Source organism: Arvicanthis niloticus, chromosome 16 (assembly GCF_011762505.2).
Source record: "Arvicanthis niloticus isolate mArvNil1 chromosome 16, mArvNil1.pat.X, whole genome shotgun sequence".
Classification (NCBI taxonomy): Eukaryota; Metazoa; Chordata; class Mammalia; order Rodentia; family Muridae; genus Arvicanthis; species Arvicanthis niloticus.
In genome coordinates, this window is record NC_047673.1 from 61220178 (window position 1) to 61244853 (window position 24676).

General features: G+C 49.0%; 1 protein-coding gene and 1 long non-coding RNA gene across 3 annotated transcripts in view; one reads left to right on the top strand and one right to left on the bottom strand.

The window, feature by feature from the left end:
* The first annotated feature begins 44 nt into the window (after nucleotides 1-44).
* LOC143434729 (uncharacterized) lies at nucleotides 45-5962 on the top strand. The gene is made up of 2 exons (XR_013104457.1): nucleotides 45-649; nucleotides 5080-5962. It is a non-coding gene; the product is annotated as an uncharacterized LOC143434729 (long non-coding RNA).
* Med26 (mediator complex subunit 26) overlaps nucleotides 1719-24676 on the bottom strand; it is a 50477-nt gene continuing 27519 nt past the window's right edge. For both annotated transcript variants that reach the window (XM_034520090.2, XM_076914455.1), the window contains exons 2-3: nucleotides 4750-4824; nucleotides 1719-4288 (exon numbers count right to left, since the gene is read on the bottom strand). In XM_034520090.2, coding sequence (XP_034375981.1) covers nucleotides 2672-4288; nucleotides 4750-4824 — 1692 coding nt within the window. In that variant the 3' untranslated portion in view covers nucleotides 1719-2671. The remainder of the gene's footprint in view (nucleotides 4289-4749; nucleotides 4825-24676) is intronic.

Sequence of the window (24676 nt, forward strand, 5' to 3'; positions counted from 1 at the left end):
AGACCAGCTGTGTGTCCCGCGCGTGCGCTAAGCGCGTTCAGTGCTCTCGGTTCTCTCCAGTGACTGGCGGGACTCCGTGAAAGGTGCTGGGCGACGCGGGCCCGCCCACTTGAGGCTGTGGAAGCTGTTTGCTTGGGACGCCGACAAGACTAAAATCTTTTAGAAGAAAAGAAACTGATTGTGGTAAACCTGGACAACGCCGGGTCCTCGGAAGCTGTGCGGTAGGTGTCACCGTCCCCTCACAGACAATGAGAGAAACCCTGGGCTAGGCGCCTCCTGGGACAGTGTCTTAAGAGCTCTGCTGACCAGGCTGCTGGCAAAAACAGAGGCAGGACAAGACTTCAGCACCGTGATCCTAGACTGCAAAATTCGATTCCGAAGATCGTGTGCTTTTAAGTGTTTGTGGGAGAGTTGTTCGCGTTCCTTAAAATAATGTGTTCATTTATGGAGGCGGGCACGAGTACACATTTGGAGGTCAGACGACTTCAGTCTGTTCTCTCCTTTCTACCATGTGCATCCAGGGAACTAAACTGGCTTTAGCAGCAAGCCTTATCAGCTAAGCCATCTTGGCCGACCTCAATATTCTCCTTTACAGTGTCTCCTTGAATGCTAGTGTCTTTCTCCTTCACCCGTGTTTTGTTTTTTCGAGGTAAGATTTCTCTGTGTAACGGATCTCTGGCTGTCCTGGACTGGATTTGTGTAGATTAGGGTGGCCTCGAACTCACAGAGATTTGCCTGCCTCCGTCTCCTGAGCACCATACGGAGCTACTTACCGGTTCTTGAAGGTAGACTGTGTACCCTGAGGTTTGCTGGATACTCAGCACAGGTGTGGCAGTCCCTGGGGTTGGGATCTGAATAGTAAATGGCCTGGTCCTAGGACACCTAGCTCTATACCCTAAAGCCCTCCAACTTGGTGCACAGCCCTTTGTCACAAACTAGATACAAGTGGCCCCACTGATGTGTTTTGGTTGCTTTCCTCTTACTGGATTTGGCCCTGACAACTCTGTGCAAGCCTTTTCATTTCACAACAGTACATGTGCTCAGGAGTAACACTGGCTCAGGGTCACCCAGATGGGGTTCCACCTCCTCAGATGGCCCTGTAATGGGTGTGGGGCCATTCTGTAACAAACCTCAGAAATTCCTACTGGCTCTGAAACCAATTCTGGGTTGGCTGTGGTTCTAAGACTCAAACCATGAAGCTGCTGTTTTATGAGGTACTGTTAACTCACTGTGAAATTAAGCAGATATGGATGATGGTGAAAAGATGGTAATCTTGGCTTATTAATTAGGGGAAAAACTAGATTATTATTTTATAACAGAGGTGACACCTTAGTGGGCACCTGTCAGGTATGGAGGCAGCCTTGGGCCTGCCTGCAGCTGCCAGCCCAGGCTGGGGACAGAAAATAGTTCTGTACATCTGGGCTATGCAATGTCAGCAAAGTACTGGTGGACAGGGAAGGTGTACATCATGTCACTAAGAGGAGCTATACTACCTGCAGCAGGGGGCTCCTCTAGGTGGGTGACCAAGGGAATGTGGTTGGCCATGAATCAATGAAAAGCAGATAGAGGCCCTGCCTGCTGCTACAAAACAAAGCTAAAGGGATGTCACCACGGCTGGCCCAGTAGGTATGGCTGTGGACTCCAGGAACTCCCCCTGGTGGAATCTAGGAAAGGCCAGATTTAGCTACATATGTGCAAATGAGAAATGATTCCAAAACTGGTTTGTGCAAATATTTTTTTTTATTTCCACATTTATATCACAAGTTGTCCACTTACTGGACCAAATAGCAAAGTTGCTCCCTTCTGCGCGAACACAGAAGTCTAGGTACTGTACATTCACTAAGGCTCCTTGTTTTTGCAAATCGCGTTTATGACAACCATAAGGCAAACGAATCTAAAGGAATGGTTATGAGTGTTTCCAGCGAACAGACGGCTCTCCCCTAGCCCAGTAGGGCGACTCACACCAGTAGCACCCTCGGGAACTTTGTGGGGTTAAAGACTCTAGAAAGATGGCATTTTCTAGAGTTGTGCAGAAAAGGAAAGAAGGGAAGGAAAAGTCATTTGGCTGGTGGTAGGGGAAAAAGAGGATGAAATAAACGAGAAAACTGAAGTTTCTGCAGCATTTCTTTAAGAACTGGGACTGAACTGAAACCATATACAAATGGGCAGATGACTGTGAAGTGTGGGTGAGGCTGGCCCACTCACACAACGACAGGGTTCACCACAGCAGAGAAGCTTTCAGCGCACAACACGAGGGGGACAAAACAAAAAACCAAAAAACCACTGGCTCGAGAGTGGCCTGTGCCTCAGAGACACCAGGACCAAAGAGCAAGAGATGTAGACAAAGAGATGTGCGTCTGTTGCTGTTAAGGTAACCTCTTCCACAGGGTACCTGCCTGCCACTGAGGTCCCTGCCTTCGGTGCTTAGAGTGGCTCTGCACCTCTTCTGGGATTGGGGACTAACGCTTTATAGCTGGCTTACTGTAGAGTTTTAGACTCTCTCAGCCATCTATCCGCCCCTCCCCCGAGCGGCCCTTCCTTTGCAATTGTTAGTAAACTGGTAGCAGCATTTCACAAAAGGAGGGTGGAGAGCGAGCTTCATGCTCACCTTCCCGGCTGGCCAGCCTAACCCTTGCGAGGTGGGAATGCACATGATGGCCAGGTCAGGTGCTCAGTCCAAGCAGACATAAGGCAGAATGTTCAAGCGCCCATCGTCGCCATGAGGATCGAGCGATATACACTGCGTCCAGTCATACCAATTACCCTGTGTGTCTTCACACCCATTAACCCCCGGCCACTGCTGGGCCTGGATTCTGTCCAGATCATCCTGTGTGACCTCCCGTGTGAGCCCTGGTAGGTCAGTGGGCGTGGGCAGCGGCAGCAGCACATGGGGCTGCCGGGCCCCTTGCCGACTGCTCTCCTCCTGCTTCAGGTACTCAGCCATAAAGTGGTGCGCACCTGGGGTCTGTGCACCTGAGGATGACAGCAGGCTGCTCTGGCGGCTCAGGTAGGACTGTATGATCTCATTACGCGACAGCTCCTTCCAGTTCGTCTGCTCAAAGGGGCTCTGGAGGCTGGCCTTGGGCTCCTGCTGCTCCAGCTCTGTCCTAGGCAGCTGCTCTGTGGGTACTGGGCTGTCAGCCCGCACCGGCTCTTTCTGGGTCAGAGGCCTGATTTGTCTTGTCATGGGGTCAAAGGTGAGCTTCCGCTCTTTTAACCGCACAGGCTTGACGCCGGCCTCAGCCACCTGCCCGTCCAAGTTCACTGTGTAGTCTCGAGGTCGGTACCTCTTTTTCTTTTTGCTGTCCGAGCCACCCGAAGAGGCAGCATCACTGTCCGCCTTGGAGGAATCTGGAGATAATCCAGCCCTGCAGGCTGGCCCCATTAGCCGCGGGTGGCTCTCGGGCTGCTCTGGCCAGTGCACAGGGCTCTCAGCATTAGGCAGTAGCTCCAGCCGGCGTACAGGGGGCGTGGGTGGCTGGGCCAGTGGGAGTGGGGATGGTACCTGCGTAGTGTCCAGTGGCTGGGGCCGTGAGGAGGGGCTGGACATCGGGCCCTTGGGTATGTATGAGCTCCGATGCCGGGCAAAGGAGCCTTCATGCCGTGAGTTCCGGGGGCTGAAGGAGCAGCGAGAAGACCCCCTGGGATAGGGAAGGCCTGGGGACTCATCCGCCCTGTCCAATTGCTGCAGCTGTGCAGCTTTCTGCAGGCAGGGAACAGGGGGCTTGCCCAAGCCAGGGGAGCTGGGGCGCGGCCGCACGGCGTTCACGGGGATCTTGGTGCTGTGCTTCTCGTTCTCACTGGGCTCCAGGCGGCTGCCATCAGGGCCCAAGTGTCCACTGCCATCAAGGGGGCTGGGTAAGCTGTCTGGGCTCCCGCTGATCCCATTGGTGGGGAGAGGGGATGCATTCAGGACCAGGGGGTCAGGACTGCCTTTGGAAACTTTGTGGGGTGGCCCTGGGTGGCCCAGGTCACGCTGGTCCCCTCTGCGCTTACGGCTGCCCAACTTATCTAGCCGCTGCCCAGGGAGCCTGTGGATGTCATTGCGATTCTTCAGGTCATGGATGCTCTTGGGTGCGCCAGCCACTCCCAGCTCTGGCCGGCAGTTGTGTGCACCCCCATTGGCAGAGCCCGCAGCCCCCGCCAGTGCTCGTAGTGCCACTTCGTTCTGATGTACAGGCTCGATGAGCTTCTGCCAGCTCCGCAGCAGCCTTTTGGCTCGCTTAGCCAGCTCCTCATTCTTGGTTTTCTTGCGGACGTCATTGATGAGCTTCCCTAGTCGCGTCTCCTACAACCAAGAAAGTGACAGACTTAGAGGGGCCAGCTTCTTGGATATAGATAGCTTGGATATGTCCAGTACTCTTTCTGTGGCAGCATGAGTCTTTAGATCTGGGACCCCATGGCTTTCTCAGAAACAGGTTTATTGGTTCCAGGTACCTGTGGCATCTGTGGCATCTGTGCCATCAAGGTCACAAGGCTGCTCTGCCAGGGTATCTGGGTAAGCACATTATACAGTCTAAGACCTCCTACCCAAAGAGAAGGCAGTGCTACTAACCAGTTGACTAAAGCACATTTCAGGCTGTGTCATCAAATGCTATGAGGTGTGCACAGTGTGGGAAGGAGCCCAGCTGTGAGATTAGAAGCCTCTATTCTTGGAGAGGCCAGTAAGAGCCTAAGCCACAGGAAGAAAAACTGGCTGGGGCTACCTTCACCTCCCATTGCGCCCAGGGTAGGGACAAGGGCTCTCACCTCCAGTGCCTCTTTGGTGATGGGGTATCTCTCCAGACTGGAGATCACTTCCAACACTGCCACCATGTTCCGGATCTGAAGAAAAAGAACCACGTATCAGCTCAGGGCTCGGCCTTCTCCCACGGAAAGCCCAGCAACCCAGGGCCCTGCAAGGTGCCAGCACTAGGCACCACCAAAACCCCTATTATCCTCTCCCAGGGTTCAGCATTACCCGTGTGTGTGTGTGTGTGTGTGTGTGTGTGTGTGTGTGTGTGTGTGTGTGTGCGCGCGCGCGCGCGCTCTCTCTCTCCTCTCTCTCCTCTCTCTCTCTCTCTCTCTCTCTGCCATCAGGGTGCTCATGAAATGGGACTTGCCCTGATCTGGCAGACAGCTCTGCTGTGAGGCTCTTACACTGAAGGACTTACCACATAAAACACACAAAGCCTCAGAGGAAAGATCAATAAAGCAGCAAACCCAATGACTATATCAAGGTCTTCATAAGGGACTCTTTCAACAAAGCAAGCTGTCACAAACTAAAAGATCTGTATGCCACATGGCCAGAAGAGCCTCTGGAACACCACTTGAGCAACGATGCAGCCCCATGAAACCAGGTGAGTGAAGGCCAGAGACACTAAGAGGTTCTTGTTAGCAGGGTGAGCACTAGTGCTGAGCTTCATGGTGACAGGAAGCTCAAGATCCACAGGCTCATGTTTGGGACCCTACTCTAAGCCACACTGACTTCTTTAATCACAACAGACTTGCTGGGCAGGTGCCAGGATTATCATTCTGGAAACAGTAGGACCAAAAAGCTATGATCTATGTGACTGGACATTCCAGCAGCACAGCCACACTGGCAAATACAGCAACACCGTAGCCAAGCATGAGTGGGAGGGGCTGAAGAGGAGCCTCCAGAGCAAGAGGGGAAAAAGCAAGATGTCACAAACTATAAGATGTATATGGCTAGTGAGACTAACCGTGAGTTCCAGGTTTGATTGGGACCTCCCCCCACCCAAGGCAAGGAGTGAGTGATGATTCCCAGAACCAATTTGAGCCACCTTTTATGCATGTGCACACATGTGTCCCACACACATGTACATGGGAAACTACTTCAGTGAACCCCAGACCAAAATGTGCAAGTTAAAAGTAAGCTCCAAAATGGGTGCAGGAGAGGACCTGCAGTTGTGGGATGATAGGTGTTCCTGAGAAGTACAGAGTATATGGGGTAGTACCATGGCACTGCAGGTTCTTGGTAGACAAGCTGGCTGGCCATAGCCCTAAGTCCTCTCTATCCTCCTTGCGCCACATGTCAACAGGGTATGGTATCACCTGCCACATTGGGTAACATGGAAAAACAGTCTGCAACCCTACAGACTGTTCATGAGGAACAGTCCAGCGGTGGCTCCAGCACTTGGGGGTGGGGGGGAGGTGTCAGCTAGCCCCCAGGAGGTTGCTCCATGTGACACACCACAAGCAACCCAGTGACCAGAAGATCAACCTTCAGGTCTCCTGCTGCTGCCCTGATCTATGTTGGCTAAGTCCCTTCATGTCTTGATTGTCTCACTCACCCACAGCCTAGGGCCGTGGAGAGAACTGCCTCCTTATTGGAAGTTCTTGGGGAAGCTCCATTCTCCACTCATAGTTAGTATCATAGAGATACTAACACGATTCAAGTCCAGGTCCCTATTTTTCTTACTGGCTGTCACCTAAAATGCTGTTCCTAGCTTCAGGAGTACATCATGTCCCTGGGCTCCCAGCCCTTTCTCTACCTTCAATACCAGCCCCAGAATCCTGATCATATCAGCTCTCTTAACTCACATGGATAGCCCTGAATTGTTCCTGTCTCTAGTCCACACCTTGGCCATGTCTTGTCAGGTAATGTATCAGGCCTAGGTTGGTTCCCAGACCAGGAGGTAGTCTATAGGCCATGGTTACCACCAGCTTTTCTAGTCTACCCATTCACAGCTGAAGGCAGCCACCATGTCTCCCTTGCTTCAGGGCTCTGCCTCCTGGGAGAGAAGCTCTAATAAGCAGAGAGCAGTCAGTAGCCCCTGCACTGTCCCACAGCCTTTCACTAAGCCATCCCTTTGTCAAAAAGGCAAGGCACTCCTTGGGAACAAAGGCCTCCATATGTGGTGTTTTGTCTGGGGCTGGGTCTGTAAACACATCTAGATTATAACACTGGCCCTGCTGCCCCATGGGTGGGTGGCCTACCTAGAGACATGGCTACTATACTCACCTTTGACATGGGATGGGCAAGGATTCCATGCAAAGAGTGTGCAATAAGATCATTCCCAAGAGAAGACAAAGTATTCCCTAGCCTGGGATCTTGGTGCCACTGGGCTCCTGAGCTTACTCCATGGCTTCATCACCACCCAGTGACCTCACTCTGGTATATTTAGAGCCCTGGGTCCCCACATACTCCTGATCCAGCAGTCCTTGCAGAAAGGAACTTGCCCAAGCCCCAGGAGCCTGGCAGCACAGAGCGTCCTTGTCCTTGGACAGACACCATTCTGCTCCCAGTCAGGAGGAGAGGGCAGAACACCCAGGGGAACCAGGTATTGGGTTGGTGCATAGGAAAACATACACACCCTTCTCAAAATCCCGAGCCATGCACAGACCAGCCATAGTGCCTTCTGGGGCTATATGGATCAAGGTCTAGGGGCCCTGATTAGGTGTTCAATGTCCCGTGGCTATGAGGGGCCACCTTATCAGTGTGGGCTTCCAGGAGGCCCTGAGGGAAATGCCATATCCTCTCTGTCTCCCCCTACAGCTGTGGGTCATTCACCTAAGGAACTGCCTGCCACACTTACAAGGTCCACACTGCTGGGGCCACACTTTGGAGCCAAGCTTCAAAGCAGCGGTTAAGGTGAGCTAACCTGCCTAGGTAAAGAGCAGGAAGAGCTGGAGGAAGTGATGTGGGCTAGCAGGCAGGCTAGGTGCCCTACCACTAGGACAAAGCTGTTAAGGCTAATCCACTGCCACCACCATAACAGACACCCTGTCTTTTCTTGGTTGTTCCTCTTACCTGCATGTCAACACCTGCCCACTGAATTCAGCATTCTCCTGAGTGCTGTTCTGACTCTGCCTGGGAAGCTCTAGGCAATGCTCTGAAAGATAGCTTCAGGGCAGGTCTGTAACTCAAAGTCCTAATTGCAGGCCTGAGGGCCATTTACAACCTGCTGCTGTCAAGAATAGCCTGGTCCCTTTCTCCCTTTGGGACTCATTTCCAGTGCCCAAATACTCCCAAGCACCCTGCCAAATGTTTTTCCCATCAGGAGAGCTCTGGCACCAGGCTTTGAGCCATGCACTTGCACACAGTGCTGCCTGAATAGACACAGATCAATCTGTATTACCTTAGCAAGCAGTATGGCCAAGCTTGTCTCCCCATCAGTGACAGGCTCTGCCCATTCATTTGCACTGCTGGACATCCAGTGTGGTAGTGCCTGCCTGTGTACAGAGGCTCCAGTGGGGAGGCATGTTTGCAGTGACTAGCAGGGACACTAAGGAAGCATGTGGCATTCCTCTGGGAACCACACAAAGGTATGTCAAGGAACTACCACAGGCCCAGATAGAACAGGAATATTCATGATAGAGCATTGAGGAAGAATGTACAGGACAATGTCAGGCCACTGGGTGCATGCCTTAGGGCATCTAAGATGATGTTAGGTTCTTTGTCCTATATCCTACTTCTTCCTGGTTGCCATGAGGTGATCATGTTCTGCCACATGCTCCCCCACTTCAATGTGGCAAACGGGGGGGGGGGGGGGGAGAATCAATCTTTCCAATCTTTCCAACTGTTAAATTGATTGTGCCAGGCATTTTGTCATAGTAACAGGAAGGTAACACCCTAAGACATGTACTGAGTATAGGTAAAGGTAGGTAGGGACCTACCTATACATAAGATCCAAGGGCTCAAAAAGGCCCTCAGCTTCATTCCCTATTAGGCCACAGCCTGTACTGACTCACAATTCCTGCTAAGCAAACCCATGACACCTGCAGCTCAATTCACTGTGAGTCTGAAGAAGAGAAACAAGCCAGGCAGAAAACACCAGGGCTGGCCCTGCTAAGATCCGGACATAGCGAATGACACCCCTCAGAAGCAGTAACTATTCTACTAGTGACTATTCCCTTTTATGCTTAAATTTGGCTCTAGGAGACTCTGGGAGGTGGAGGTACAATGAGTGCTTTTCTGCCAGTGCCTCCAGGGCTGGGGACAGTCAGGACTTCCTAACATAACTCAGGGTACAAGGCCTTCCATCTTCAGAGCCTCCAGGACTCCAGAACCCTGAAACTCCCCCACCACTCATAGAACCAGGAGACTCACAGAACTCTAAATGCTCCTAAGCTACTTTAACAGACCTGAGCCAAAAAGTACTACACCCTAGGAGCTATGGCACTGGGACAGCTCACCAGGGCTCAACTCCAAGCAGGCCTCCTGCATCCCTCTGACAGGAGCTCCAAGTAGCATGGAACTAACTCAAGAGCTCATGTGTACAGGGAGAGGCCTGGTGACTTTTCCCTGCCAGAGGATGGCTACCCAGGGGAATTTCCGGCCACAAGCTGAAACAGGGAACCAAGACACCAAGTCTTAGAGTTCTAGTATCCCCACAGGTCAGCTCATACATTGGCTTGCCATACACTCAAGTGGGAACATGTGGCAGGGATACCTGCACAGCCTCGGCCAAGTTCTTGGAGCCAGGTTCCAGGCTCAGCAAGAAGGAATGGGCAAACTTAGGAGTAAAGGAGCCATCGTTCCTGACCCAAAGGCAAAGGGATTTTGAATATTACTATTTGTGTGCTACATGAGGCAAGGTGGAGGATGCCAAAGTTGGGGACTTCTCATAGAGGAGTGGTGTAACCTTGTCCTGTGGGGAATGCTGCCTGCCCTGCACTGCCTTCTGCCATCCTCTGGCAGGGAAGGCCCATTCAATGGTCACACCTGGAACCAACTCACATCTCTGGCCTCTCCAGAAGACCAGACTGTCTTTGCAAAAACTCTGTTCCCAGCAAAGGCTTGGAGTTCTCTTTAAAATGAAGCCCAGCACGAGAAACTGGACATCATGGTGAATCTCAGTTCTGTGAATAGAACAGCACCATTAGATTCCTCTTTTTGGACTGTGCTTGTAAACCCCTGGGGCCTGAGAAACGACAACCTATGGGGGAATTTCCAGTTACAAAGCTGAAATAGGACACCAAGACACCAAGTCTAGTTCTGGTATCCCCACAGCTCATCACTCCCTTTTCTTCCCCCCAGCTAACCATTGTTCCCCAGTATTAATGGGACCCAAGTATTATGCAGCTTCATTTTACAGTGAGGAAACTGAGTCCATGCATGATAGGGAGGTCCACATGGGCCACATAAGGCAAAAGGCTGGTGCTTTCCTGTGCAAGTGGAGAGTATTAAGTTAGTGCGCAAGCATCTTGTGATGTACTTGCCCCAGCTGGCAACAGCCAAGAAGCACACAGGTAACACAGGCTCCTTGAAGTTGGCTCCTCCAGATGGTCTCAGTGCTGTGTCATTTGCCTTTTCTCAATGGTTGTTGAAGAACCAAGACCAGGTACATCCCAGTTCATGCCCAATGGTATCCCGAAACAGATATATACAGTGATGGCCTGAGAGCCATCTGGCCAGTGCCGCCAGGCACTGCCTGCCAGTAGTCCCAGCCACATCTGTGCAGCATAGTCTTCAGGACTTACACCAACTTCCCTTGAAAAACCATCAGTGTCTTGGTGGGTTTTAGGTGGTTTTTGTTGTTTTGCAAATGAAGAATAGTCTAGACAAACATTTACAAAGCTCACTGAACTTAAAAGACTCTGGAAGTGTTGATCAGTGAGAAAGCTGTGCTTTCAAACCAAAACATGCCACAGATGGCACCCAGAAGCAGGCAATCTGTGAGCCTTCAGTGTGCTCTGCACTCCCTGCTGACATGGTTAAGGAAACTCGTGGGTGTTACAGGGCATGCTCTGGGAGAAACAGTCTCTTTGTCTTCCTTGCCTAATGCCTTGATAAATCAGGGAGCCTGGTGGGGTACATGTCCCCAGTGCCATTAGCCTTGTGGATCATGTGGTCTCCTAGGATGCCTGGTTAAGGCAGCTTTCTCCACCAGTACCCAGTTTGAGTTTGAGGTGGATGCCTCAAACTCAGCATGGCCAGGTTTCCCACTCACAGCTTTCTCAGAGGAAGGACAGTGGGGCAGATCCCATAACCAATGCCACCACTTATAAAAAAGCATTTCCGTATAAACAGGATCTACTGCTCCCTGAGGCATATCCAGCACCTAAGTAGCCTGTCACAATCCAAGTGGCTCTGCCTGCCCTGAAACAAGCCAAGAGCTCTGATAGGCAGAGCATGGCACCACATGCCACAACTTGACCCAGGAGATGAGAAACCCAGCCTGGGTGCAAGCAGCATACAGACACTCACTGTACCTCATCAAGCACCACAGAGCAAGGAACAGCAGCAGAAATTGGCCTCTGCATGCACAGCTAACCTCTTCAGCAACAGAAACTACCTGAGAGCAAAGAGAATTGGTTCCATATAACACAGACACACTGTCCTTGTGCTTTTGGTCAGGAGCAGAGAAGTAAAATGGACTCTGCAAACTCTGTCCAGTACATAGTCCCTTCTTGAGTGCATGGAACTCCCACAAGTGTCATCTGTGAGTTTGCCATGGCTCCACCCATGTAACTGGAAAACTTGCAAGCCAGACACAACTTTCCATTTCTGCCATCAATCCTCACAGAAGAGTCCTCGTGACCAAGTGTCTAAGGACAGCAGGTTGGGTGGGGCTCCTCCACCTGGTCTCTCTTTGAAAGAAGAGCTGCTAAGAACATCAACTACAGGAGACTGGAAATGACCCAACACCAGGGGAAGAAACACAGTACCTTGTGCAGAAGGCAGAGCTCAAACAAGAACAAGCCAGCTTTCCAGGAACTGTTAAGATGCAGGCTCCCGGGCCAGCTGAATACAGGCAGTGAAGCTGTGTGTACACTCCGGCTGATAAGAACAGATGGTGGGAGCCACCTGGCATCCTGCACCAGCCCAAAGCACAACCAGGTGCCTGCCTGAGCCCAGCTCCTCTCCCAGGAGCCTAGGAAACTACAGACAACATATTGTGCACAAACCACATACAAATAACATATTGTGCAGGAACACCCACAGGAACCAGGCCTGGCTTCCAGGGAAGCTTCATGACACAGAAAGTCCCTACATGCCTGCCCATGTACACATCAAACATGAATAAGTAAATAAATATTATTTATATAAATAGTTTTTACAGCTTGTACCTTTTTGAAGGATTCTGTACTTTAAAAAATTGTTTCAAATAGCCTATTTGGGAACCAGAGAAAGAATTATTGGCTTTTGTGTGCAGGTGTGTGCTTGCCATCCCAGTACTAGAGATAGGGTACAGGCAGGTCGCTGGGGCTCACTGGCCAGCCGGTCAAGCCTACTTGGCAAGCTCCAGGCCAGTGAGACATACTGCCTTGGACAACAATGTAGGTAGCTCTTTCTCCGACTCTACATGCATGTTCACATATACATCCCTGCACATGCACAAACACTAACACACATCTTGTTAGTTCACCATGGTGCCACATGCCTGTTGTCCTAACACTCAGAAGTACAATGAGTTTAAGGCCATCCCAGACTACACAGAGAGAACCTCATTTCCAAAACAAAACACGGAGGTGGGGAGTGCTAGAAACCAAATAAAAACACAATAGCAAACTGGAGAGATGGTAGTTAAGAAAGCATTTGTTCTTGCAGAAGACCAGAGTTCAGTTTCCCAGCACGCACTTGGTGGCTCACATCCATCATGCATAACCATTCAAGAAACTTCAATGCTCTCTTCTGACCACTAAGGGCAACTGGCATACATCTGTTACACAGAAATACATGTGAGCACAACACACACATAAAAATAAATAAATCAGCCGGGCGGTGGTGGCACACGCCTTTAATCCCAGCACTTGGGAGGCAGAGGCAGGCGGATTTCCGAGTTCAAGGCCAGCCTGGTCTACAGAGTGAGTTCCAGGACAGCCAGGGCTACACAGAGAAACCCTATCTTGAAAAACCAGAAAGAGAGAGAGAGAGAGAGAGAGAGAGAGAGAGAGAGAGAGAGAGAGAGAGAGAGAGAGAGATCCCAAGGGAGACAGAGGCAGGAGAGTATCAGTTTGAGGCCAGCCAGGTCTACATATTAAATTCCAAGTTACCCAATCTCAAAAAATAAATTAAAAAGTTAAACTGAACACAAGCTATTATGTGTGAATCCGGTACTCTAGAAGGCCACATATCCTATGGAGATGGAGGCAAACAGCCTTCACCCCTGTGGACCAATAGTGTTCAGACCACTGTGGTCTCAACCCCATTTGCCCGAGACCAGTGGCATAGAACACATTACACAATTCACCTGGAACTGTCTTCAACATCTGCCAGGATCAGAGTAGCTAAAAGCACTTTGGAGGCACCACACAAGGAGCTCTCTGGGCAGCTCCCTGTCACCTAGTGGAAACAAGATGGGTACAAGCAGGCAGTGCTCAGGGACCAAGCACCATGAGCTCCACTCAGCATGACATATGTTTCTACACACACCAGGGTGACAGCTAGCCTGGCTCATGATCAACCTCACCTGCTCCCTGGGCAGCTGACACATACCTGCCTCCATACTGTTAGTGTCATCAGTAAAACGAGGACACTTGTGTGAACAAGCAAGGAAAGAAAGCAGAGGACAGAAGAGGAGATGGATGGGGCAAGTAGGTGGCCATCATCTGAAAAGCAGGGTAAGTGGGTAAGAGTAAGGCCAAAAGGGAAAGTCCAAACCACAATAAACAAAGCATGGGCAGTTGGCCCTGGAGAAACCCAGTCACTGAGAACAGAGGACCTGTCCCACGACAGCAAGATCACACTTGTTTCCTCCCTGAGAGTAGTCATAAGAAAGGGCAGTCAGTTCTACTCAACTCTTGGCAGGAGGTTCTGATCAATGCAATTAGGCAAGAAAAAGACAGAAGAGGCCTTCCAAACAGGAAAGAGGAATGAGTGTCCACACCCTGCGTTCATGTTAGTTCTTGGGAAGCTCTTAGGGCATCTGAACAGGGCTATAGGACAGAGCATTTCCACCACAGGTTCATAAGTTAAAGACTCCAAGCCTCCTGACAATAGAATGTAAATATGAAAGGTCCAAGAGATGACTCAGTGAATAAAGGTGTGCACAGCCAAGCCTGACAACCCGAGTTTAATTCCATACCCCAGGCTGTTCCATAACCTCCACTTACATGCACATGCACAAAATAAATTCATGTTACATTAAATTCTTTAAAAAACATCATGTCAGTTACAGACACCAAGGCTTTGCACTGCACTGTCTAAAACCAATTCAGAGTGGACTGAGAAAGATCAATGTCAGTTCATTTTGTGGGAAAATGGCAAGATGATTCTGAAATCACATTGAGTTCAGAGACTCAACACATAAAGCCTTGTCATCAAGTGTGTCCCTGGGACATACAGTAGGAGGAAACTTATACAGATAATTCTCTGACCTTCCAACCCCCCCTCCCCCACAGAGTTGCATGCACACATATGCACATGCCCGAGTGAAAATCCCACAGAAACCAACAAAAACAGTAACAAGAACCTTTTAATGTAATAATCAGGCAATGAGGTGGGTGGCAAGCTGGCAATGATAAGCCCATTTACCTTTTACCACAGAAGATACAAAAGAGTAGACACATACTCAGGTGACCAATACCATCAGCCATTTCTTAATAGAAATGCAAAGTAAAAGTCCCAAGAGAAATCACCACATACTTCCTGAACAGCTAAAATTAGAAGGACTAACCTTATCAAATATTGACAAGGTTTGAGTGAATAGCTTGCTTTTTTTCATTCATCTGTTCATTCGTTCATTTATCCACTCATCCGTTCATTCATCCATTCATCTGGATGACACCAAGCTCCTGACCGCTCCCTCCACACCTAGGAATACTGACATGACAAGCACATGCTGCAACACCCCTGGTGGGAATATAACAGAGTAAGATTACCTTACAAAGTAAGACAACCCAAGGAGCTAACAATATGACTCAGTAGGTCAAGACGCTTGCCACAGAAAGCCCTGCCACCTGAGTTGATCCCCAAAATCCAGACTTCAAGTAGCTGTCTTCCAATCTCTAATACATACCCACACAAGCATGTGTGTGAGGAAATGAAGAAGCCAAGAATGTGAAGTGTTAACAACATATACAGAGACTGGAGGTGTTTATGGCTAGTAAGATGGCTCAGTTGTCCAGTTCCACCCCCTGAAACTCACATAAAAATGGAAAGCAAGAGAGGACACCATAAAATTGTCCTCTGACCTCCACATCCTCAACACACACACAAACACACATTTCCATACTTACAAATAATAAGAAAGAATGTATTATTATTCAGCAACAAAATAACCATGGCATAGTATAACATGGATAAACTGCAAAATCAATATGCTGAAAAGGACAGTCAGTCTCCCACCTAACCCAAAAGGGAGTGTGTGCATGCATATTGTACAATTTACACAATTCTAATAGGGGCAAGGCAAACCAACCTAGAATGGCTGAGAGGAGAGCAGCAGGTTGTCTGGGGGTCGGGAAAGGAAAGGGGAATAATACCAAGGAACAGGAAAACGTTTTTTGGCAGTGATGAGTTTGTCATTTCACATGCCTATGGTAAATGGCACTACAAATGTACCTAGTTACAGACTTCAAATGTGCAGTTTATTGTATGTCAATCACAGTTTAATAAAATTGAAAAAAATTGGGGCAAGGTATAATAAAGTAGGTATCATACAAAAGTAGGAGCAGTGAAGCCAAAGCAGGAACACTTTTTGTTGCAGAAGACAGGAACGAGCACCCCACATACCAGAAGAAAAAAATCCCTTGGGCTGTCTCTCTTCAGTGAAATGAGGAAGCGTAACAGCTGAGGCTAAGGACCTAGAACTTGGGAGTCTTCTAAATACTGACAACTAAACACACAGACACAGAATATACTCGCTCAATTCCCTATCAGACTATCCAACACTGACAAGCACCAGCTCCTCTCTCTGGAACTTAGCACATCCCTACAGATACCTGTGCACTGGAGAGATATGTCCACAGCAGAGTGGGAACGGCTGACCTTGGGTTAGGCAGGTCTCAGCACTCAGAAGTTGTCTCAGCCAGGTGCCCTAGTCTCTACCCTGCCTCCACTACAGCTAGAATCCAGGAGTAGGGGCCAACTACCCAGCTTCCCAGAAAAGACAGACAGCTCTAACTTCCAGACAAACATCAGTGAGCTTCCCATAACAGCACCTGGAGCAAGTACTACAGCAACTACCCTGAGAAAGTAGCTCAGTGCCTGGCACATTGCCTCATCCTGGGTGTGCAGGGTCTGTGTGTAGCCACCTGGAGTCCCAGTTTCCATACTATTCTCCCAACAAGGGACCTGGAGTCTTGTTTAATGGAATCTTTTAAGGGATTCACGTGCCCTCTGGGGCAGGCACACAAGATCTGGGAAAGGGCTCAGACCCAGCACCAGCATCTATGCTCGATTGTGGTCTGAGAGCTCCTGTCTCAACCCCACCAGATCTCCGTGACAACCCTAAATGTACAAGTGTGCAGAGCCCAGGTTCACATCACTCCACAGGAGAATGCCCTCTCATATCAGCATCAGAGTCCTCCAGAGGAGGGAGGGTGTGACAGGGCTCAGAAGAACTACCTCAGGATGAAAAGCAAACGGGTACCTAGGGTAAGACAAAAGCCATCACCATTTAGCAGTGCCCAGTCAGAAACAATGGTTCCTGGCAAGCACAGGCCCTCAAGCCTGCATGCTTGGCAGCCAAAACCACTCACTCCCATGTGGCAGGGAGCTAGCTGGTCACCTCCTAGTATTGTTCACACCTGTGGCATTCCCTGGTCTCATGCACTCAGCTCCAGAGCTCTAAGCCGAAAGGGTGCCTCCCTTCTCCTATCCCCTGCTCCTGCTGGTATTTCTAAGAACATTTGCCTACTGTTCCAGCAGGGATGCTGGTAGCTACTGTAGGTGGGACCAGTAACAAGCCTTAACACAGGGTTGGGGGTGTTTCTCGAAGGGCCCAGTCAACTGTTTCACTAACCACTGCCTCACAACATCACTACATATTCCAACTTTAAAATGGCAAAGACTCAAAACGATGGCACAGACATGTCACACAGAGCCTGCCTGCACTTGGGCACTCAACTCTGAGGGTGGGTTCATCGCTCTACTGGTGCCCATCACAAACCAGCATGAAGCATGGCGCAGGGCTACTGATCACAGGCAGCAAGGAAAAAAGAACAAATTACCCACACTGACCCCCAGTGACATTTGTCAGATGCCAACAGGATGAAGTAAGTCATGGCCATTTCACCAGCAGCAGATCCCCCAGACTGGGCCCAAGGCAAAACCAGTACCTCCCCATTCCTATCCACCATAAAAGCCTGCCCGTTCCAGCAAGGGAACAGCACCCAGAGCCTCTCAGGATGACAGACACACCTTTTGATTCTCTGTCCCCCCAAACCCTCTCAACCTTCCCACCTAGGTTTTGCTTACTTCCACTTCAAAATGCCCATCACAATAGCACACAGCAGGGATTCCATCAGTCAGTAGAGAGATGAGGTGTTATGTTTACCCCAATACTACAAATATTTGGGGTCTCCTTTTCTGGGGCAAGCTGAGCCCTGAATACACCAAGTTAGTATCTGGACATGCCGCTTTATCCTGTACCCAACTGCTGTCCATAAGGGGTGACAGGGACACAAGTGATTCTCAGGAAGAACACAGAGAATGTCCCAGAGTGGGCTGGGGAAACCTTAGCCAGGCACAACGAGGTCACTTCTGTCCCACCGAGGCCCTGGTCAATGGTGTGGGCCAGTATTCTTTCAAGCCACACTTGCTCATCAAGGCCAACTGGCATTTGGGAGTCCTCATTTTCAAAGTGGTGGTCCTGGCAAGATCACAAAAATGTTCTTTAGTCTACCTTCTTGGAAACCATGAGCTGATTCCAAAATGTTATGTAATGAGGTAGGTAATGCCTGTACAATGCCAAGCATTGGAGCACGGAAGTCTCAAGGCAGTGAACAGAAAAGCTTGTGTCACACCAGCAAGACACCACAGCTCACCAGGCAATATGGCACTGAGACCAATGGCACCAGACAGCTTCTGGTGGACAGGGACAAGACTGGTCCCTACCACTGTCAGACTAAGGAACTATACCAGCACTCTGATCTGGCCCAGAACCAATTACATGTCCAACACAGTTGGGGCTGCAAAACTAACCCAAAGACAAGTAGCACACCATGGCTAAAAGCTGGAGGACAGAGACCTGTAAAAGATTTGGGATTCCTGTCATCAAATTCCAAAGACAAGACAGACTGCAATAACCTGGGCATGTAAAGTACACTCTGGAGAGACCAGCATCAGGCCTGACCTCAAAGGCCATGCTGGGTAGGGAACCAGGGAACCAAGTCACCAGGGGCCTCCTGTGTCTTAGTGCAGGCACTGCAACCATTTTTCACTGTGTGTCCTCAACATCTCAGTCTCACAGTACACACACCTGCTCTTCTTCATCTGCAGGAAGACATCCAACCCTCACCATGGCTCAACCTTTTGGTCCCACTTTCATTGTAGCTAGCTGGCAGCACAGACAACTTCTGGAAAGCATGCCTTCACACTTCACACTTCCTTCCTTTCCTTAGTTTTTCCTTACAAATCTGATCCCAGGGGCTCAAGTTGGCTGGAAGCATCCAAATTCTTTTCTGGCAACTGCATCAATTCAAGTGTTTTCAATTCTTAGCTGCATACAGTGCTATAGTCCCATTATGGGGACAGGGGTATCATCAATGTGTTGTCTTCTAAAAGGACCCCAGAGAGCTAAGCCCTCCTATTTGGCAGCACTGTCAAAACATCTGGACTGCCCTTCTGTCCTTGTCGCTTGTCCCTGACGCTACAAAGCATGGCAATATGTATCTAACCACCAGCAGGGGATGGAAAAGTAATGCCCAGGAACTCCTACTGCAGTATTCTGATCCAGCCTCAACCAGACAGCACCCAGACAGAAAGAAAAATGAGGTTCAGCCACCTGCCCAAACTAGGAGCCTTGCATGGCAATGCCATGTCTTACTGAGCAATCATCCATCCCTTTGGGGACATGATGGCATTACCATCATGGGGATGCTCCTGGAATTTGGGGCAGGCCAGCGAGCTTAAGTAAATCCACCAGTCTCCTAAAGGAAAGGGTGACTAGGCCTAATTGAGTCTCCTGAGACCTTTCTCTTTTGCACTAGTTAAGTGAGGCCTAGGATGAGACTCCATAGCTCATTGTCTATCCCTTCCCATCTGCCCACCCTCCTTTGCCATGATCCTCCTGAGTCTCACTCTATACTGTAGCCCTTAATCTGCAAACTAATCGTGAGACAAGCTAACCCAAAGGTTGCCCAGACCTGTCCTCCATCTTGTCCTGGAAAGCTTGGTCTTCCTCAGCACAAAGTCAAGGTGGCAGAACTGAGTCCACCAGACATAGCTAAGATATGGAGGTGCCTAGAAGCTCTCTCAAGGGAAAGCTGGGTAATTTCAGGACATTTATATGGAAACCATGACCTGAGGACTGACTGGTGGCTGTCATTTCCAATGGAAAGCATGGTCTACTTCCCCTACTTCCCAGGGAAGGATGTGTGGCCCAGCTATGCTTAGCACAATCCTACGTGCTACATGTACAACAAAGTCAGATTATTTGGCAGCCTCCTGGATGGGAGCAGCAGTCACTACTGTTTCCCACTATCCTTCACAACAGGTAATACTGAAGATGAAACTTAGAAACAACCAACAAGGCTGGATGGTGGTGGTACAAGCCTTTAAATTCCAGCACTCACGAGGCAGAGGGGCAGAGGGGCAGAGGGGCAGAGGGGCAGAGGGGCAGAGGGGCAGAGGGGCAGAGGGGCAGAGGGGCAGAGGGGCAGAGGGGCAGAGGGGCAGAGGGGCAGAGGGGCAGAGGGGCAGAGGGGCAGAGGGGCAGAGGGGCAGAGGGGCAGAGGGGCAGAGGGGCAGAGGGGCAGAGAGGCAGAGAGGCAGAGAGGCAGAGAGGCAGAGAGGCAGAGAGGCAGAGAGGCAGAGAGGCAGAGAGGCAGAGAGGCAGAGAGGCAGAGGCAGGAAGATCTCTGAGCTGGAGGCCAGCCTAGTCTATAGAGCGAGTTCCAGGACAGCCAGAGCTACACAGAGAAACCCTGTCTTAGAAAACTACCACAGGCCAGCATGGCTCAGCAAACACAGCGCTATGTTACTATGCAACCTGACAACCTGTGTCCCATCCCCAGAAGGTAGGCTAGAGCAGATTCCCAAAGCTGCCAATATATATATATATACACATACAAAATTAAAGACATAAGAAGGACTCGGGCTGGCTCGGTGGTTAAGAGCACTGGGTGCTCTTCTAAAAGACCCAGGGTTCAATTCCCAGCACCCATGTGGTAGCTCATAACTGCCTGTAACTCCAGTTTCAGAGAATCTGATATCCTTACGTAGACATGCATGCAGGCAAAACACCAATCCCCATGAAATAAAAATAAATAGAATTTTCAAAAAAAAAGTATCACAGGATACTCAATGGGATTGACTTTGAGTTGTGTAGTTATATTGCTCCTCTGGGAAAGAGAAAAATATAAAGGTTTTTCGGGTTACTGGCTCAAGGATATGCTGATTTGGGAAAAAGGTTCTGCCTTTTAGAAAAGGTAATTAAAAGTGTTTATTCCTCCCAGAATTATATGGATCAGATATTACAGAGGTAGGCCTCCAGAAGACTAGATTCCAGAGAATCAAACAAAAAAATATCTTGATGATACTAAAATTTGTTTTGAGATCTGTATATTTCAGAATATACAGCCTTGGTGAACGAATCTCCTCGCCAGGCATGTAGAACTAACCTGCTTGAACACTTGATGTCCTAGACTTCCAGCTGGATCCAGTTAAGACACAGACATCAGAGACTAAATCGTTGGTGTGGCCTTCTTAAGGCCAACTAACTCCCCTATTTACCCTTCTCCCCGACCCCTTCAAAATATTTCAATGCCCATATTCAGCTTGAAGAAGTTATGAAGAGTCAGTATCCCAATTCCCTGGGCTTGGGGGCTGAGGTGGTTAATATTAGGTTGTCTTTCTAGGGAACTTAGTAATGGTTTTTATTGGAACAGTGAAGAATAGCTAGAATTGATTATATAGCCATAATCTATTGGCAGAAATCTGTATAATTGTTACTAAGCTGAAGTCCTAATTTATTTTGTTACAAAATTTATTTTGATTTCAAATTCAAGGGTTTCATTAATATATTTTCTTCTATTAATTCAAAATTGGTGGGTACAGGGCTTAGACCCAGTTCTTTAATTTTTTTTTAACTGATCTGAGATGGTTAGCCTGTGAGTTAAGGGCCTATAGCAAATTCATGGCTCCGAGTTTACTGTTATAGTGTCTTCTAGATTTTAATTAGAAATAGCTGAGAGTAATTAACCATCAACAGTCCAGACTGCTTCACATAGATAGTTGGTTTTCAAAAAACACAAGTCCACGGAACAGGGCATTACAGACATTTTTTTATTAAGTATCATTTGACTAGAGACCTGTATGCTCCTGACAGCTCCCCCTTCTTGGATTCTAAGAAAAAATTGAGCATCTTTGGAGTTACCAGTAGTTCAGTTGTGTTGAGACAGCCACTAGGCAAGAATTGCCTCTTTTCATCTACAGACAAAATACCATCCAGAAAAAGGACACACTATGCAGAATAGTTGACTGATTATATCTGCCAAGACAGAGTGATCAGCCCTTAAAAATTCCACATCACTAGGTCTGTCAGATGATCCTGGGTCAGAAGGCTGAAGATTGGATGCTCCAACGTTTCAAAGTATAAGGACTGTCCAGGTGATCAGTGGTCTATATAAATTGACTACGTTTTGGAAGCTATGCTTTGTGCTTCCCATATTTTCAGTTAATTCAGTCATTCTGGTTTTCTGATGACATTGAAGACTTATAGACTTATAGCCAACCCAGACCATTTACTTTGAGAGAGCAGATTTGAGAGGATGGTTTTCAGATGACATTCATTCTAAAGCCAGGATATAAGCCAGATACAGAACTTTTAAGTTAGGACAGATGACAATGGTCTTTTTATTGACAATAATGTTGGACTGGGTATTAGGTCTATCTTGTACCTTACATTTATAATATGGTAATAGTTGTGCTCAATTTATATCTGAGATAAAGGAGTCTTTTAATTGGACAGAAAGGGGGAAATGTGGCAGGACTTTCCTGCAACATTGTGTTTGCAGTGGAGCTCTGCCTTTGGATAGAGAAGAGGTAGGCGGAGCTAGGAGTTGAAAGGAGGAAGGAACGGGGAAGGAGGGGGAGAAAAAAGGGGGTTGAGGAGAAGAGAAGATGTCCGTGTGTCTCTATCGGTCTAAGGTAGTTATTCTTGTCAAGGTTGGGTTAATTGGGTTAACAATTCTAATTGTGTGGGCATCTTATGTATTGAGTATTTGCTGATATATAAATCAATTTGGTTAATCTTAAGCATCAAGAAGAGTCTTATTTCTACCTGGTACTGGGAATTGTTATATCTGCCGTATGGGGGTGGCAGAGTTGGCCCTTGAGCCATGCTTAGAGCCATGGACTCCACGGCGAAGGCAACAGCCACACCAATGTCTCGTGCCATGCTTAGTCCAGGAACTTAGAGTGGTGGTGGCTGGGAGCTAGCCGGGTCTTCACCGCCTTTTCTAATACTTCCCACTACAAATCCCCAACACAGAAGTAAACTCTTTTCTGCCCTCAGCTGCCCAAAACAGAAGCACAGCAGCTCTAAAGCACCCAGCCCACAAGACCAAGACATCTTCCCTGGCACCCTGGGGTCTCCCTCCCTTGTGTCTTCAGCATCTTTCCCCTAGCCATAAACTTGTGTCTGGACTCAGGATACACCTCTCTTTACCCAAGCTACACACAGCTGGTGGGAAGAAGACTGGCCTCTCATCCAAATTAACAGAAATCTTCCAGGTTCTTAAAATGCACGGTGACCCCATAACTTCTGACCAAGAACTGTCCCATCCTGTCACCAACCCCAGAAAGTTCTTTTCACTCCCCAGGTCCCTGCCAATGGATCAAACACTGCCTTCTTTTCACATCTCTGTACTGGCCACACATGAGCTGAGAGGTCTCTGGGGTCCTGCAGTGGAGGCTCAGCCTCAGTGGAAGCAAACACCACTTTATTAAGCATTTCCTCCAGAACTCCACAAATGACAGTGTCTTCTTAAAGCAGCCAACAAAGGGACTGAGACCACCTGACTCATCTGGCTAAGATCACACAGCTGGGTTTGGGGCACTGGCAGTCCGGTAGCCAAACATTGGCTTAGTCTGTGGCCTTGAAGCACAGCTCAGTGCTGACCTCAGTGCTGACCTCAAAGGGCACAGACACCTGATTAAAAGCCCTTCAAACAGTGAGGCACAGGTGGGATGAAAAGCTGGGGTGTTTTGAGGCCTTCTATGAGGGGCAACAGAGGGAATCTCATGAGTGCTAGAGAGAAAGTAGGAGTGTTGCAGCTGTCCAGCAAAGGTGGGTGAGCAGCAAAGAGCACCAGGCCAGGTGGGAAGAAACCTGGGGCTATGCTCTGCCTGAGAAGTGACAAATTCAGTCTGAAATTTTAAATAGTTCACTCTGGCTGCCTAGTAGAGAATGGGGCCAGCTGCTCAGTAGGCACTGGCTAGCTTCAGGGAATGAAATGATGAAGGGCAGGAAGGGGTTAGGGCATGAGTGGGAACAAGGTTCCAGGCACAGGCCACATAGTCCATACCACATAGGCTGCTAGGATACGAGGCTGCATATACAGGCCACACTGGGAGTGGAGGAGGGTGACTTGGTTACCAACTGTGGGACACTGAGGAACTGGTTTTACAACTGGCTTTACAAAATAAAAAAGGTGGCACAAACCTTTAATCCCAGCACTTGGTAGGCAAAGGCAGAATTTCTTTGAGTTCAAAGCCAGCCTGGTCTACACAGTGAGGTCCATCACAGCCAGGGCTACAGAGAGAGAGAGAGATCCTGTGTGGGTAGGAAGGAGTTGGATGAATGGTATTGACAGCTGAATGTTACAGTTAGCACTGCTGAGATGTGCATTTAAAAATGCTTAAGAAGCCAGGTAGTGGTGGCATATGGCAGGCAGAGGCAGGCAGATCTCTCAGAGCTCTGTGACTCTGAAGCCAGCCTGGTCTACAGAGAGCCAGAGCACTCTGTCTTGGGGGGGGGGGTGTTGAAGAAACCAGGCCTAGTATCCAATGCCTTTATTCCCACACTGGGGAGGCAGAGGGGTAACAAATCTTTGTGAGTTCAAGGCCAGCCTAGTCTACACAGTGAGACACTGCCTCAACAATCAACTTAATATGTAAACATGCTTACAGTCCAGTTTTATATGTGACATGAGCATATTATCCCAAGATAGACACACAGATTACCCAGGTGGGGGATCCTAGCTGGGCCTTAGTGCCTGAGCACTACAGGTTCTTCTGCTAACACTTTAATACCCTGCGTGGTATGGCTTTCAATAACTTCTGGGCTCTCTGCTCTTTTACACAGGGAACTGCAACTGATAGTGTCACATGACCTTAAACAGGGGCAATCAAAAGAGGGTGCTGGGCCGTGAATCCTGACAAAACCAGCTCCTGCTGTAATTGCGTGAGCAAGTCACCTTCCTGGAAGCATGTGTGTCTGCTCCCCTACCCATGGAAAGTCATGGAAATATCAGCTCCCCTACCTGGAAAGTCATGGAAATATCAGCTGGGCCAAAATTAAACAGGGGTTTATGAGCATTCTAGAACCCAGCAAGAGCTATAGATGTAGGCAGTGGACCTCAACCTAGTTACGATCTCCATACCCATATACAAGTACCTAAT